Raw genomic sequence first — 17,462 nt, 5'->3', positions numbered from 1 at the left:
AAACATGAAAAGTTGAAGCACAAGTAAACATGCTCTTGAGAAGAATAACGGCTCATTAAGTGATGCAAGCAGATAATAAACACATATTGTGTTGGACACACTGTGTTGCATTTTTTCTTTTTAACACACGTTTAACACAAAATGACACAAAATGTGTTAAAATAGTCAAAACGCAAAAAATGTGTTAAAAATGAACACCCTTTTTGAGAGCGAGTTAAAATTGTTGTCAGGGTTATTTGGTTGATTAGACATTCTGCTCAGGAGTGTGCACTCGTCATCATTAGTTTTGAAGTTCCTACTCTATGTTAGCTCCTTCAGTTTGTCAGGTTATTGTATGTGTCTATGCTTTGGTTGTCTCTCTCCATTTGAATTTTCTTGTGGATTTATTTAAGATAGTTTTGGATTACCTTCATCTCCCTTGTGTATCTGTGCTTTACAACCAGAGTTGTTACAGTATTATAATATTGCCAAAGCATTTTAAATGTAAATTCTTTCTTTAATAACTGCAATTTGCATATGAATTGCTCAAGCCTGTTACTAGCTTTAAAATGATGTTTTGGAATGAGGCGTGGAATGAAATTTGTAAGAAATTAGTCCTACACGCAAGAGCATTTTGAGGACAAAACCTGACAAATTCCTTGAAATAAAATATCTCAACAATGTCTTGAGCGTCTGTAACAATGGTATAAGCAGAATGATTGATTCCAGTCCATATAATTATTGCTTTGCATTATGGCTGTATTTCCACCTCTGGGCTGCATTATTTTTCAATAATTCAACAGCCCGTTGTCAATTATTCCTTACATTAACTTCTTGTATTTCAGTTTGAAATTAAAAATATATGAAGAGAGCCGTATGTTAGTATGCCAATTGCGTCTTAATAATAATTTCTTGGGTGGCGCATAGCAACAGAGGTGCACAAGGTGGAAGTTGCCATAATTGCTTTTGCTAGAATGGCAATCTAGCAAACTACCCGATGTTTTATTATTATGAATTGTACTGTATTAGAAAAATTGACACTAATATATATACTCCAAAATAAAAATATAAAAAATGGCAATCTAGCAAACTACCCATATTTATACTGCACAAGTAAAATTGACACTATGCTATTTTGGCCTATTTAATCCGATAATATGTATTCATCCTCCATACTGCTTGTCCTGTGTTTTGTCACAGGAATGCTGGAGCCTGTCCTAGCATCTCAGGAAGAGGCAGGGAGGCACCCTGGATAAATGGCCAGTGCATTAGCTGAACCTTGACTTCCTGGTTAACTACTGCAAAGGACACAAATGAAGTTGCCGGTGGCAAATGTGGGTATAAAATGTTATCAAATGGGGCACTGGCTGTAGCGTTTGCATTTTTGTAATTTTTGCATTTTGTAAAAAACAAACAAACACACACATACACACACACACACACACACACACACACACACACACACACTCAAACGCACATACACACACGCATGCACGCACACACACACACACACACACACACACACACACACACACACACACACACACACACACACACACACACACACAGAGATCTGTCTTTGTGAATGCTTTATTAATGCAAGAACGCAGAAAGGAAATGGGAATACAAGTAAGCAAATGTTGCAGATATACTCTTTTTTTCTAGCAAATGAAAGTTCTGTTGGGCCATATTAGGGATATTTTTCATGCATAAAGGAGGGATTCAAAATGCAGGTCACAGCATCATCAGCTTTCCATAAGTTCTCTTGAAATTGAACTTATCTGAGTTATTGAGAGCTAGTTCAAGCCTCGGCAGGTCTTTAACCAGAACACCATTCCTTGAGCTGAAAATCTCAGCCAGATGGGCAGCCATTGGAGAAGGTTTGTGTTCATTACACTGTGGGCCCTGCAGACTGGGTGCACATTTCACTTCATAGGTAAAATAGAAGGTGCCATATGTAAAAACACAAGCATCATCCACAACTCCACTTCTTAGATAAAAAGAGCATTTACCAAGAAGATCGCTGTTCCAATAGCTGTCTGCATCATATACTTCAAAAGTTAGGTTACTGGACTTTCTGATCTTAATAGGTCCAAACTCAAATGTTTCTGGCCAACGTGGATTGTCATTATTATCAATGGTCTCAGTGCGCTTGATTTGTTTGTCATATGTAACAGTTACAGTTCCATCTGTTTGACTACCTACATCTCCATACAGACCTTTGGCTCTGAGATTGTAGACTTTCAGGGTGGCAAGTCCTTTTTCAGCTGGACAGCAGTTAGACTTTATAAATTGACTACTTTCACAAACACAAGCACATCGGTCTCTTGCACTGCACTTCCTGCCAATCTTGCAAGGCTCAGAGCAAATCTCCATGAGGGCATTTTGGATGATGTATTCTTCTACAGCTTTCTTCAGTCCTTTTCTTGCAGGGTGTTTATTACTCAGTAAGAAATGGAGGGGTTTCAGAGAGTAATGCACAATGTCAGGGAGACTCTTCAAAGACTCAAGCCATTTTTTAAGGGAATCTGGGTGTGATGAACCAGAAAAAAGCAGATCTTCTCCATTTATGTTTCCTCCAATAATCTCTGTCTGACGCTCACTGAACATGGAGCTGAACTTTTCATTTGTGTGCATCTTTTTTTTCTGTTCTCGACAAAACTGTGTCTTTTCGTTCACAGTCGCTGTGCTCTGTGAACCAGAAGCTTCCACATCCAAACAGTCCTTTACCGCAGTGTCTGTAAGTCCACTCACTGCTGCCTGACAGGTTTTGATGGCGGTTATGGCTTTCATTTGACCCCCTAACTTAACACTTGTGGTATAGTGTGTGCCATATGTGGAGATCAGGTTGCGGTAGGCATCTGGATCGTAGGATGCAGGGAGTGATTTGATTGCTTCAAGAAACTCTTCATGAAGAGGAGGCTTTTCAGATATACGATATCTATAAAGAAACAATAAACTCATTTAAACTTAGTGGAATCAAAGAAGGAACAATTTGCAATTAAAGTTTTAATTTCATAGTCATTGTACTTTTTAACAGTAAGAGAGAGGAAAAATAACCTGTAAATATTGCACCCTGCTTCATGTTTGGTGAAACTGTATTTGTCTTCTTTTGATTTTGTCATTGCAAATTTTGCTTCCCTGGAATGAGTGCTTCCAATTGCAGCTCCAACAGCCTTCACATCTAAACCTACTTTCCAACCATCTGGGAGTGCTGATAATGAATCATTGACTAGTGCTTCAGCTGATTCAAAGATCTGACTGGAGACTTTCATTGAACACTTCGGCAAGGTCCCCCAGTCTACAACTGCTGCTGGTAGCTTCTGTTTTATTCCATTCATGTACTTGTTTTTGCGTAATTTACAAGTGCCATTTCCTAAATCCCATATTTCTGTGTTGATCACATAAGAACCTTTTCGCTCCATGGTCACAACATCAAATCCTTCTCCAGCAAGATTGTATCCTGGAACAAAGGGAGCATCCTTACACTCTTTTGATGCACCTAAGTCATCTTCTCCAGAAATGGTCATGAGAAGCAATGCCAAGAAAATTAGGTAAATCTGGAACTTCCCCATGATCTGTAGTGAAAGTAGATAAGTCATTAATGGTGTCAGATTTTACATAACAATAAACTTCTTCACAAAATTTATTATATCAACAATATTATTTTAAAAACAAATAGTATGTACAAGTATGTACTGTAAAACACTAATGGTTTCTTTAAAATCATATGATTAATTTGATGATTTTTTATAGTTTCTTACCATTTGAATTTATAGGTGAACAGATCAAAATGAAATATGTTCTCTCTCTAACTTCTCATTTCATATGATGGTTGTGTAGCTGTGGGTGTTAAAGATTTGTAGAAGCTACAAATTATATGCATTGTTATGAGTGTTAGGGTTCCACTCTGATAGGCTTTTCTAGATGTGTTCGACTTAGTCTCAGCCTTAGACATCACGCCCACGGACCATTGGCTGAATGATGCATACAGCACACAAAATGGGAAACACTTCGGGAGTTTCGAAGTCGTCATCTTTGTCACCACTGGTTGAATTATACAGGATTTCTGGGAGACGTGTGGTGCGTTCTTTAATGTTCCGCCTGGAAACAATGATGCCTTGTCGACAAACCCCCTCATGTTAGAAGAAAGCTGTAGTGTTTACAACTGTGACAATGAGCGCTTATCAGTATCAACTAAACACTGAATTTTCAAAAGTATATGAAATATGCAATGTTCGCAGCATAGACTCTTTCAAATATGTCCAAGAGTTTTACACACCAGTCTGTTATTGTGGGTGTCCCCCATCAGCCATTCCCACATCATTGCCACACCCTCACAAGCGGAGAAGGAGACCACATGATCTCAAGTGGTCCCTGATGCGTCGTGTCTAGTGGCCCCAGAGCCTCTTTCTCTGTATGGAGCACAAATAATGTTAAATGTGCATGCTTTGTCAGTTTAGTATCATATATACACTACAGTAACTAAGGAGACTTCATTACCCAACATTAGGGCTTGTCACATTGGCTACGTTCATAATGCAAGTGTTAGGGCTCAGTTCCAATTTATTGCTCAGATCTGTGTTTTTTTTTAATTTAATTTATTTTTTTGTGTGTGTGTGGCTGTTCACATTGGCTTGTAATGTGGCCAGTATCAGATTCCAGTGTGAACTGATCATAGTCCTGAACTGACCCATATGTGTTAAGTTAAGTTTTGGTCTGCTTGACTCTGGAGAACGCTAATAGTATTTTTTTTTCTTGACTTCCTAACCGCAAAGTTGTGCATGGAAGATGACTGTATATAGTATTTAGTCATTAAGTGAGTTATTAAAGTGCTCAAATGGAGGAAATTTGTGCCATCATTCAGTTCTTAGAATGGTAGCAGAGGATGGCTGCTAAAAACTACAAGTTCCCACAACAGCTTGATGAAACCACATGCACAGAAGTCAAGTTAATGATGATTCTGTGTATTATACTGTAGTTAGAGAACAAATCATCCTTACAAAAACAAACAAAGACTCAGCCAGGAATGAACCCTCTCTTGACAGATAAGGCAGGCAATACAAATGTGTGTTCTGCCAAAGCACATGTCACTAAGTGAAGATTTGCCCCCACAAAAGTGAAAATGCTATGCTAACAGAGGACATAGAACCGTGTAACATCAAACTATTTTCCCGCAATAATCTGTTGGACAAAAGAATCTTCAAGGTTGAATTGCTTGGATCAGTGGTTATTGATACAGCCTGTACTGAAACATTATGTGGACAGAAATGGCTTGATCATTATATGAGTGGACTGAAATCAGCAGAAATAAAAAAACTTGGAACACACTGATTTTCAAGTGATCATTCAAGTTTGGAGATGGAAAAGTAGTGCACTTCACAAAATGAGTCAAAATCCCAGCCATATTCAGACAGAAAAAATGCCACATTGAGACTGAAGTAGTTTTAGCAGATATTCCATTGATTTTGAGGAAGACTTCAGAATGACAAAGCAACAATGTTCAAGCACACTGTGACCCTTGAGCTTACCGCATTAGGGCATTATCGTGTGAACCTAAGATCCGAAGATCTGTCATGTGACGCTGAAGAAGTTCTTACTGTGACAAAGAACATAATGACATAAGTCCTGTTGAAACTGCCCAAACTGCTATTAACTATTAGCATGCATGGACCTCCCAAGAGACTGTTCAGTAACAATAGTGAATGGCGACATGCCAGAAAGTTGGAAATATTTATTAAAGTGAAGAACATATAGTCCATGGAGCAATGGTCTTTTAGAGAGACACAACCAGAACCTTACTGAAATATTTATTAAAGTGAAGAATGACAGTAGATGTGACTGGAAAACTGCCCTAGACTGGGCTCTGATGGCAAAAAAAATCTATGCACAATGTACATGTCTTCAGTTCATATCAGCTTATGTTTGGACAAAATCCAAACCTGCCATCAGTTTTTACTGATAAGCCAGCAGCTCTGGAAGTTTATGGAACCTAATGTTAACACATGGGTAGAACAGCACATTTCAACCTTACATGCTGCAAGGAGAGCATTTACAGAGGCTGAATGTTCTGAAAGAATTCAAAGAAGACTATGCAAATAATTACGGCCAAGCAATGAAAAGGTCCAGTTATCGTCATTGGCCAGGACGGAGCAGTGATTTTTGTCAGACATCTAGGTATTTAGTTTGTGTGCATCATTTCAGACTCTGAAAGACAGATGATAATCACTCTGTACATCAAGAAACAGGCACAAAAACACAGAGGATAATACTATCTCACAGCAAACAACTAATATGGAAAAATCAGCAATGACTAAAAGAAGTGAGAAAACATGTTCTGAGGTTGAAAGCAGGTCAAACAATTACCTATACAGTACATTTATTCTCCACCAGAAGCAGAGTGCAAAGGAAGCCTGTGGAAGTTGAACAAATGTGTTGTATGGCTTGTTGAATGCCCATCTGTACTGGTACAACAAAGTGCAGCTAGGAGGCCATGTGTCAGTGACTGGACCTGCAGTGTTCTACTGGCAAGATGACAGTGGGGAGTTAACTGGATTGTTTTTTTTTTTTTTTTTTTTTGTGGGGAGGTTATGAAGATTTTTTCCTCTTTAGTCATCCCGCATTTGAAAACTGCTTTCCAAGTTGGAACGTGAAGAACAGTTTCAGTTATGTAGTAATGGAGATCTCTTCAGAATGTGGTGAGATACATGTACATGCTGAGGTCTAATATTGGCCAAATTTTGAGAGCTGCAAGACAGTCAAGACCAGACGTAATGTGTGAAACATCTATCCTTGCTTCTACCATCAAACATGCAACATCCAGTCATTGCATGATGAAAACAAGCTTACCAGGAAACTAATGTCAAAAGAAGTGGCTCAGAAATGTCAGAATTTGGGAAGAGATAGTTCACTTTTAATGATAGTTGTTTTTAATGATGTCTCATTGGATAATCTTCGAGATGGTGGAACTCAAGGTGGCCATCTAATCTTGTTGATGGGAAAAGATGAAAAATTCTCACCTAATGATGTTTTATTAACAAAGTTTGGGGGAAGCTCATACAGTAATTCACCCGGCCAATTTATTATTCGTAATCACACCATCTATACTATCAACTTGAGAGAGAATCTCTATAAATAGCCTAAGCAGCCTTACCTTCATTCTCTCTAAGTCTTTTAGCGACCCTCCTCCACCCCAACTCCTCACCATCAGTCCGGTCCTACCCCAGGGGGGAGCGCTATGGGTCCGGGCAAAATACCCTCTCCCCGGACAGGGAGGAGTACTCCAGGTTCGGGAGAAATTACCGAGCTTGGAGCCCTCTCCCCAGACAGCACGTCAAATATGCATACCAATTATCCCGCTTTTTATCTGCAGAGCGAACTCGTGAATTGCATGGCAGTCTAAGAGAATCAGATGACTGATCAGTACTCAGAAGTATTTTGCTGGAGAAACATTTTCTGGAGTTTATTATTTTTCTTTATTTCCTGTCCGAGAAGGTGTGCAGGGAAGATGGCTGTATAATGTATTGAATTAAGTTATTAAAGTGTTTGAACGGAATAAATTTGTTCATATTCACAGAGCATGCTCATTTATAAGGTGTTGTGGCATGGAAGCCAGCGAATTCTAATTAAACACCCACTCAAAACAACCAAAAATATACATCATAATAACATAATTGTGCAACAAAAGCCAGCAAATTCGTTAGCAGGCGATAAGAAGGAGCAAAGAAACATGGTACCTCTTAATTTTTCTTGAAGTCTTTTCACTGACTATCTCTGCAACTGTATGGCATAAGGTATGTTTTGCCTGCTGGGACCAGTATGGGTTGCTGGTCGCTGGTTACCCAGCTTGGAAAGCTGGTTGTGCTGGTGGATCTTTTTTGGGTGATGGTATCATCTCAGCAAAACCAAAACAAAACTCATGCATGCATTACATATAATGTTTCTTAGTGCGTGTTTTTAGTTAAATAAAGACCAATTATCCAATAAATTTTAAGAAATTATTTTTAAAAAATGATTATAAGAAAAAACACATGATGCTGGTTACGTTTAATGGCACAGCAAAACCCTCCATGTTAAATAAACACTGCTCAGTTTTCACATCCCAATGTACAGTAGAAGTAACACTGAAGCAGTTAGTGAAATAAAGTAGATTCACTTCTCAGGACATTTTAGTTTTGCAATGTACACAAGCTCTTTTTTAACTGATTTTAACTGATTTGTGAACAAATCCTTTAAAACAGGACATAAATCTTAAAAAATATACTGACTTAAATAAAAAACTAATCTTATTTAAAACTTAAAACAACAAATAACATATATAAACATAACCAAAACTAAAACAACTACAAATTTAAGTTATACTGTCAACAGAGGGAGCTAAAGAAATTACAAAGTTACAGTTATATATAACAATAAATCATGTTTTAATCTTATAATGTTTCTGCATCATTAATCTGTTAGAAATATGCCAGTAAAAACAATGCTTGTCCCTAAACTGTTATATGTACTATATGTAGTCTCGGACACAGCAAAAGGGATGTTTATTGAAATGAGAGCAGAAGGCATGTGAGTATTATGGACAAATAACAGTTCTTGAGACTTAGAGAGATGAATGATATAAAGTCCTTTCCTTACAGATGCAGAGAATAGTGGATGGTTTGAACGGAGCAGATAGTTGGAGCACACACACCTCGCAAACACACACACACACACACACACACAAACACACACACACACACACACACACAGGAGACACCCCCCTCCCTCAAAGGAGCAGTTTCCAGAGACTCTAGAAATAACACCGTCCAGGAGGGTGGTGGAGCGGAGGCGGAACAGTGTGATGGACGGAGGGCCCACTACTGGCGGAATCCTTGGAATGGACTGAACTGGAATGTCCTAAGCCCTTGATCACTTAGAATCTGCTATATAGTTGTTTTTTTTGGTTTATATTTTCCCCTTAGGAATTTGTTTGGTGCAGCATTCTATTTGTATGCTTGGGCTGTTATAAATGTAAAAAAAAAAAAATATATATATTATATTTTATATATTACAGGGTTGTTTGGGGGACATCATAGTCGTGCTGAATTGTGGTCTATAGAGCAGCCGGAAGCATATGAAGCAGACTCACTCCCTCGGTCAAAATCAAGGGGTCGAGGGTATGTCCATGTAACGTTCCCTTGTCCACTTGATGAAGTGGAACACACTTCAAAATGGGGGTGGTGATTCCCCCGAGGGGAAGTGCTTAGGGAAGTTCACAAATGTGTTTCTAAAAGTGAACTGGAGTGCAGCCCTGGAGACTGAGGCAGAGCCGGTGGAGCAGGAAGCCAGGGCGATACCGGCAGAGCAGGAAGCCAGGGCGGAATAGGCTGACCTAGACCACCAGGGCAGAGCTGGTGGAGCCAAGGACCATCTCAGTGGATCTTTAACCGTTTAACCGTTGCCGGCTAAAACTCTATAGGTCAAAAAAGAAGCCATATCTAAACATGATCCAGAAGCGCAGGCATTTTCTCTGGGCCAAGGCTCATTTAAAATGGACTGTGGCAAAGTGGAAAACTGTTCTGTGGTCAGACGAATCAAAATTTGATGTTGTTTTTGGAAAACTGGGACGCCATGTCATCCGGGCTAAAGAGGACAAGGACAACCCAAGTTGTTATCAGCGCTCAGTTCAGAAGCCTGCATCTCTGATGGTATGGGGTTGCATGAGTGCGTGTGGCAGCTTACACATCTGGAAAGGCACCATAAATGCTGAAAGATACATCTAAGTTCTAGAACAACATATGCTCCCATTCAGACGTCGTGTCTTTCAGGGAAGACCTTGCATTTTCCAGTATGACAATGCCAGACCACATACTGGATCAATTACAACATCATGGCTGCTTAGAAGAAGGATCTGGGTACTGAAATGGCCAGCCTGCAGTCCAGATCTTTCACCCATAGAAAACCCATGGTTTTACTTAAGGAAACCTAAAACACCCTAGCATCCCTATGGTAAGGAAGAAAACTGCCCACAAAATCCTTGACTGGCCCATCATGGGATTAATGTGGGCAGTCCCATAGTGTAGGATGCTCATTTATGGCACTTTTCCATTGCAAATGGAATCGTCACTACCTGTGTCACTGAACTTGCGACACAAACACAAAAGAACTACTTGATTTAAATCAGCACAACCAGCGAAGGAGCGAACACAACCGTTTTGAATGAGCGCACCTTTTTTAACAAACAAATAGTTTTGTTGTCTGTTGCGGAAGTACAGACATTCTTCTCGTTGATAACAAAGGAGCAATCCAGCAAGAGCTTGATGGGGCAAAATGAAAAAGTTTATTTTAGGAGTCGCGGCAGTGGAGGCGGCGCAACTATAACGACATGTGAATAATCTCACCCACTCTAAAGCGATACTAAACTACAGTGGAAACGCAAACCATGCCGAGCCGTACCGTACTGAGCCGTGCCGAGAGCCAATAGAGCCTGTGGTGAGACCAAAGCTGTGGGCCTTCCCTGGGCAAGCCCGCACTGGGCCTGTTTAGGTTTGGTGTGGGCTGGCCCTAGCCCACTGTGCCCGCAAAAAGCCAGCATGGGCCCCACAAGGACATGTTTGCAGGGGAAGCATAGGGAGTTCACACACAAACTCCTTGACTGAGGCAAGACAGTCAAAGAGTTCACAAGCTGCCTCCTTGGTCGTGGCAGGACAAACAGAGTACACAGAAGGTTTTCATGACCCTAACAGGACAGGCAGAGATTTCATAAGTGATAACCCCACCATGAGAGGAGTTAGAGTAGACTTGTTGCCTCGGGAGGTTCTGCAGCAGAAGCCACCACCTTGGGAGGAACTGAAGCGGGTTTTGGAGTGTATTTGAGGATTGGTACAATCTTTGGAGTGGATTCATAAACTAGAGCAGGCTCTGGAATGGATTTGTGGACAGGAGCGGACTCCTGGTTGAACTCTGGGGTGAAAACGGGATCCTGGCTGAGCTCTGGAGCAAGGGTAGAGCTGACCCTGGACTGTGCTCAGGGGCTGGAGCCTGCACTGGACTCTGGTCAGTGGCTGGAGCCTGCACTGGACTCTAGTCAGCGGCTAGAGCCTGCACTGGACCCTGGTCAGCGGCTGCAGCCTGCACTGTACTGTGTACACAAACAAGACTAAACAGAGAACTGATTTGAGGTGTGTGCTAAAGTAGTGTAATGGGGTGGAGGTAGTATTGGTAGTGGCTCTATATTAGGCTTGTTTAGTACTACAAATGTGTTGGACTACAAATACCATGAGTCCAAGTACTATAAAGAGGGAAATCAAAATTTTTGGCCTTCCTCTTTGTGGGATCATGTGCTAAGCAGGAGAAGCTGTGTGGTATGTTTCAGTGCTGTGTGATAGATGAAAAGACAAGTAGCCTTGTGAACAATATGAAAGTAAATTGTGGAGGTAAGGGTTGTGACTCTCATGGTTATAGTTAGTGTGTTTAGTTTTAACGTGTGTTTGTTTGTTTATTTTTTTATAGTGTGCTTAATGGAGATATACTGATGGGTGCCTCAGAGAATTGAGTAGATTTATTCAATAACACAGGTACTGATTTTAATTGAATTATTGGAGTATGTGAAGTTTGTTTTTTAGCTTTTCTATTATAAGTTGTGTGTTATGTTTTATTGTGTCAAGTGTTTTTAATTCTAATATTTTAAAGGGGCAATCAAGAATTGTATATTCTTTGTTTTTACAGATGATGCATGATTGCCGTTTCTTTTATTGAAAATATTGGTGGCTTGATGTTGGGTCATAAGATATGACTTTAAATGTTACATTGTAATGAAGTGGCTTGAATTTATTGTGAGATTGTGATTTTTGTTTTGTTTATTTGTTTTTGTTTGAACCAACAAACAACAGTGGGGTTCCCATTTTCTTACACATGGTTGACTCCGTTAAGGTGAGGGGAAGCAATTTGTAGTGGTTTGAGTCAAGTGAGTGTTGGGTTTTTACACTTGTAGTGTTATTTGGTTTTGTGCTGTGATTGAGTGTATTTTTTGCAGTGGAATTGCCACTGTATATGATTGGGGAACCCTATGGTCTGTTGTGGGTTAAACTTTGTTTGTTTTGTTCCTTTTGTTTCTTTGCCACTTCTTATTACCATTTGTGTTAAATTTTGTGGTACTTGCAAAGAAACACTGTGGTTGTTGCCCTTCTTTTTAGGCAAGGCAAGGGGAAGGTAAGGCAAGTTTATTTATAAAGCACATTTCGTACACAATGGTAATTCAAAGTGCTTTACATAAAAGAAAGTAAAATAATCATGAAGAAAAATAACAAAAATAAAACAAGCAATTTTGGAAATGATTTAAAAATTGACTTATTTAAAATGAATTTAAAACAGTTAAAAATAGAAAATAATTTGACATAAAATACAGTGAATACGTAAAATACAGTACAATCAGTTCGGACATCGCACAGTGCTCATTCAATAAATGCACAGCTAAAAATCTTCTTTTACATCTTCCCCATCACTTGTAAGGCCTGGGAACGGTTACAAATGGCGTAGTTGGCAGGGTGCTTTGATGTTGGGCAGCACTGCAGTGTGTTACTGTGGACCTTGGTTTTATTTTTATTTTTTTTTACTGATAGCCAACATTTTGTGTAGGTATTTAAAAGGTATTTGTGTAAGTAAACCGTGATCATGCAAGAAGAAAACCCTAACTATGGAGCAGGAGTTGACTGAGTTGCGGGAACAGATACGTAGTCTACAGGCTGCAAATGAACAATTAATGGAAGAATGTTCTGCATCCAGCTGTGACTCGCCTAACCAGCCTGTATCCAGCATTAATGCTCCTCCTCCTGTGCCTTTCACTAGAGTGATGTATTGCTGCGTTTCCACTGAAATTACCCGGAACATTTGTATCAGGAACTTTTTTCCCCAGGAACTTTAGCAATATGAACATGAGCTGTGGCTACAATCAAATCTCACGTCTGGTCTCAGCTCGTGTACTCAAGTTTTTGAGTTACCTGTACTTGTGCGCAGCATAGTAAATATGGTGGAGAATTGTAGAACAACAGCATTTTGTTCATTTTTATTTTCCTGACTGCCAAACGAAGCTCATTAGTTGATCGTTAACCAGTAAGATGAGAATGTTTTTTTTTTTTTTTTTTTGGTTTTATACAGGGCTTTAGCTTTATATGTGCAAATAGCAGTGAACCACAGACCATGAGGATTCAATAATCGCATCATGCACCTGCAGTGCTTCTGTGAAAGGAGAAAAACAGAAATTAAGTCTATAAAAGGAATAAAATGAATTGGATGGCACAAAATGTATAACAGGCTATAATATAATTAACAGATTGATAAAAGTAAAAAAAAAAACACTACAAGTATAGGCTATGCTCGTTTTTGTGACACTCTTAATGCATTTTATTTCTTTTCATTATATCTTTTTGGTTTAATCCATCTGATCGCACAGGCGCCTCACACAGTCATGTGTGACTAAAATGCAGTCAAGCAAACATAAAATTTGCAACGTTTAATTTAAAAAGTCCGCTCTAAAATCATTTTGCAGCACCCAAACAAATATTTTTGTGCATGCAAGGATTTTACACAGATATTAAAACAGTGAAATATGAAGCCATGTTTAGGCTACATAATGAATAATTTATGCAAACAAATGTTACAAATATGGCAAAAATGGAAACATTTGGATTCTTGTGTTTATAATGAATGCCACTATAGCCTAATATGTGTTTTATTTTATAGTTTCATATATAATTTTATAACTACTTATTTTTCATTCTTCGTTGTGTTCTGAATACCGTTAAATTTAAAATATTTGTTGTAGGGTGAGGGGAACTAAATAGGCTGTTTATATTTAAAAGTATTTTAATATAAATTACATAAATTAATGTAGCCAATTTGTTTGCAATTATACAAGGTTAACGGGTGTTTTTGGAGTAAGATAAATTTCTCTTTCATGAAAGTACTTCCTCTTTTTGTCCGGGTTTTATTTCTCCATGTCGTAAACTCTAGGGGCAAGGCTTCTAAACCGGGGTGTTTTTAGGGGTGTGATATTCAAATGACGATTGTTTTCTGCCGCCACACTTATCAACATGCGATCACTCGTATGATAAGATTAGCAGTATACAAATGTTTCATGAATCACACGTGAACTCTGTCGTAAGTTGATTTGTGCGCACGGATCTGCGCTCGTTTCTATGTTAGATCGATAAATGAGGCCCAATGAATCTTCTGAATTAAGAGAAATTAAGGAGGTGTTGAAGTAGCAACAAGCTCAAATAGATGAGATTACCAAGCATCTTGGTGATCTTAAACCCTCAAGTAATGAACCCTCTGTCCCTTTGACAAGGCCAAATGGTCCTCGAAAGTGTTTACGTTGTAATAAATTAGGTCATATTGCCCAATATTGACAATAGCCTGTTGATTCTGTCTCTAGGTCAGCTAGGGGGACAACGAGGAAAACACCAGTGGAGGAGATAAATGAACTTGCCTCCCCTGTGGTTATTAGTCAGGGAACTGAAGTAGGCTGTGAAGGTTTAAAGACCTCCAGACTTGTCTGTCCTACAGTGGTACAGCGTCTTACGGCAAATGTCCCACAGTTACGATTCAAATGGGGGGGTGTTCCTGTTTTATGTTTGCTGGATACTGGCTCAATGGTGACCACTATAATGGAGACTTTCTTTGACCAATGTTTTCGACAACTAGCACCAGACGCTTTGAAAAAATGTGGCTGGCTTCAGTTGAGAGCTGCGAACGGTTTGAACATGACCTATGTGGGATATTTTGAAATTTATGTTAATGTGTTGGGACGAATTCTACCGAAACAGGGTTTCTTGGTTGTGAAAGACCCTGAAAACATTGATATGCCTAAAAAGAAAAAAACTGGTCCCTGGTCTGTTGGGTATGAATGTAATAGGGCAGTGTTATAATGATTTGTTTGAAGAGCATGGTTCAGCCTTCTTTTCAGTCCTACAGGTTAAGCAAGCAGAACCAGGTTGGAAGGATGCATTGCTGCAGTGCCAGAGAGCCAGTGATCTTCCTGGTCCTGGTTATATTGCGAGTGCAAGCTAAGCATCTGGTGCAGATTCAAGCCGGAACAATGAGGTTAGTTACAGCTTACTGCCCTAAGACTGTTCCAAAAATAGCCACTCTATTGGAACCCCTTGGTGGTGATGTGAGTGGTGGATTACCTGCAGGAATTCTGATTTCTCCTGCATTGTTACAATCCTCCCAAAATACAATTTGTGTACCCGTGGTTAATGTCAGCACAGAAACTGTATATTTACCTGCAAAAGCAAAGTTGAGTAGTTTGATTAATGTTGAGATAGTTAATCTATCTGACCAAGAAATTTCTTTTAAGGAAAATTTGCAAGGTAATGTCAGTGAAATAGTTATTCAGTGCCAGATGTCCTCTTCTGTTTCAAATCACAGTGAACTAGAAAGGGTTGAATTACCGGGGCTTTCAGAGGCAGGAAGGGAAGTGGTTAAACATCTTTTGCATAAATATCAGGATGTTTTTGCTAAGGATGATGGTGACTTGGGCTGCACTACTTTGATAGAGCACCAGATCCCTTTGTAGGATGATGTCCCAGTGCTTCAGCGTCATCGCTGAATTCTACCTAGTCAGTTAGAGGCTGTGAAAGCCCATATTAAGCAGCTGTTGGAGAGTCCGGTCATTCGGGAGAGCTGTAGCCCATATTCATCTCGCATTGCATTTATGCATTTAGCAGACGCTTTTATCCAAAGCGCCTTACAGTGCGCATTCAGGTAATTTTTTTTTTTTTTAACCTAACATGTGTTCCCTGGGAATCGCTAACGCAATGCTCTACCACTGAGCCACAGGAACACCATTGTGCTGTTGAAGAAAAAGGGTGGCTCCTTGAGAATGTGTGTAGATTATTGCCAGTTAAATGCAAGAACTTGGAAGGATGTCTATCCACTTCCCAGGATTGAGGAGTGCCCAGATGCACTGACTGGGGCAAAATGGTTTTCTACATTGGACTTAGCAAGTGGATACAATCAAGTCCCAGTGGCTGAAGCTGACCGTTCCAAGACTGCCTTTTGTACTCTTTTTGGACTCTTGAATTTCTTCATATGCCTTTTGGGATTTGCAATGGGCCAAGCAATTTTCAAAGGCTCATGGAGCGAATTTTTGGTGACCAAAGTTTTCAGTCCCTACTGCTTTATACTGATGATGTGATAATTTTTTCAACAACAGTAGAACAGCATCTGCAGCGACTGGTACTGAGTCATTTAACCATCTGCATCTTGGGTCAACTAACGTGGATATGCATTTTGTGGCATCTTCTCCTGATAAACCCCAAAAAAGAACTTAAATTACACTTTCAGTTTTGATCGTACAAGATAAGAGCAACACATCAATCGAATCTGTAAAAGGTCTACTTTTATTTGTATCCACACATAATTACAAAACTTTGTGCATTTAAAAAAAGAAAACAGAGTGCGCTGTCATCCGCCTCTGTCTGCGTGATCTTCATTTAGAAATGAGTCATTGAAATTAACTGTAACTCAGCAAATACTCAACAAAGAAACATAAGGTATATATGTGTATATTTAGAAAGCTTGACATGTCAAGCTATAGAAAGCTTGACATGTCTACTTGTAAACTAAGCAAATCTTATTGAAAAAAAATATTTCTTTGATAAAGTAATCCATCTGAAAACAACACAATATCCCGTCTTTCACGTCTCCCTTCATTATATCTAATGCGACCACGCCCACGCGCCGGGTCAGCGTGCTATTGATATTACAATCATCCACATGAAGCACACAGAGTGTAAACCCCCCACATGACAGCAAAACAAAGCACCAAGACTGTTCTTCAATTTTTTTTTATTTTTTTTTTATTTTACTGTTCGCTTTCGCGCTGAGAGGAATAAGACATAATTCACCCCAAGAAGACCGCTGAGAGGAACAAGCTTTGGACTACCTCAGAAAAAAGAAATGAAACAGCTTGAGCCAGCAAAGACCCATAAACATGAGTAAGTCTTTTTTTTTATTATTATTATTACTTGTGCTTGTATTTCACATTACTTGTACACATTTTACTAGTCAGGCTATTTCCAAACTATAATTCTGACTAAATGTATAATCAAGTGTAACATTATGAATGTTAACACACCTTACACATATAACCATCTTAACACAACTCCAGTCCTCGCACCCCCCAGCTCTGCATATTTTGCACGTCTTTCTTTGTTAACACACCTTATTCAGATGATCAGCTTGTTAGAAGTAAGCTCCGTGCATAAACTTTGTTCCCATTGACATGGTCCCTACATAGTGTTCATTGCTCTCTACTCCCTGAGCAGGGGAAATCTGTTGAAGTTTACCTCACTTCGAGAACATTCATTCACGGATTTGCGCTGCGCAACATCTTCACACACGGCCAAGTAAAGAGAAAGGCGCCGTTTTGTATGTCTTTCCAGATGTTTCTCATCTGTATTTTTTAGCAAGGCAGCCACATTCTTTACACACACAGGCTA

General features: G+C 39.4%; 1 protein-coding gene and 1 long non-coding RNA gene across 3 annotated transcripts; one reads left to right on the top strand and one right to left on the bottom strand.

The window, feature by feature from the left end:
• Positions 1 to 1,553: 1,553 nt before the first annotated feature.
• Positions 1,554 to 3,899, bottom strand: LOC109060276 (perforin-1-like). Its single transcript, XM_042753833.1, has 3 exons — positions 3,744 to 3,899; positions 3,040 to 3,557; positions 1,554 to 2,920 (listed from the first exon to the last, which is right to left on the bottom strand). The coding sequence occupies exons 1-3, from the start codon at positions 3,744 to 3,746 to the stop codon at positions 1,714 to 1,716; spliced, it is 1,728 nt and encodes a 575-aa protein (XP_042609767.1). The 5' UTR covers positions 3,747 to 3,899; the 3' UTR covers positions 1,554 to 1,713.
• A 6,382-nt stretch (positions 3,900 to 10,281) lies between these two features.
• Positions 10,282 to 16,953, top strand: LOC122134287. Of its 2 annotated transcripts, XR_006158775.1 has the most exons (4): positions 10,282 to 11,393; positions 11,470 to 11,534; positions 14,924 to 15,060; positions 16,851 to 16,953. It is a non-coding gene; the product is annotated as an uncharacterized LOC122134287 (long non-coding RNA). The 2 variants fall into 2 exon arrangements; XR_006158776.1 differs by lacking the exons at positions 14,924 to 15,060; positions 16,851 to 16,953 and adding an exon at positions 11,686 to 11,796.
• Positions 16,954 to 17,462: the final 509 nt, after the last annotated feature.

Source organism: Cyprinus carpio, unplaced genomic scaffold, assembly GCF_018340385.1.
Source record: "Cyprinus carpio isolate SPL01 unplaced genomic scaffold, ASM1834038v1 S000000099, whole genome shotgun sequence".
NCBI classification, from domain to species: Eukaryota; Metazoa; Chordata; class Actinopteri; order Cypriniformes; family Cyprinidae; genus Cyprinus; species Cyprinus carpio.
Note: the sequence above shows the minus strand (reverse complement) of the source record. Positions and strands in the feature narration are given on the sequence as shown.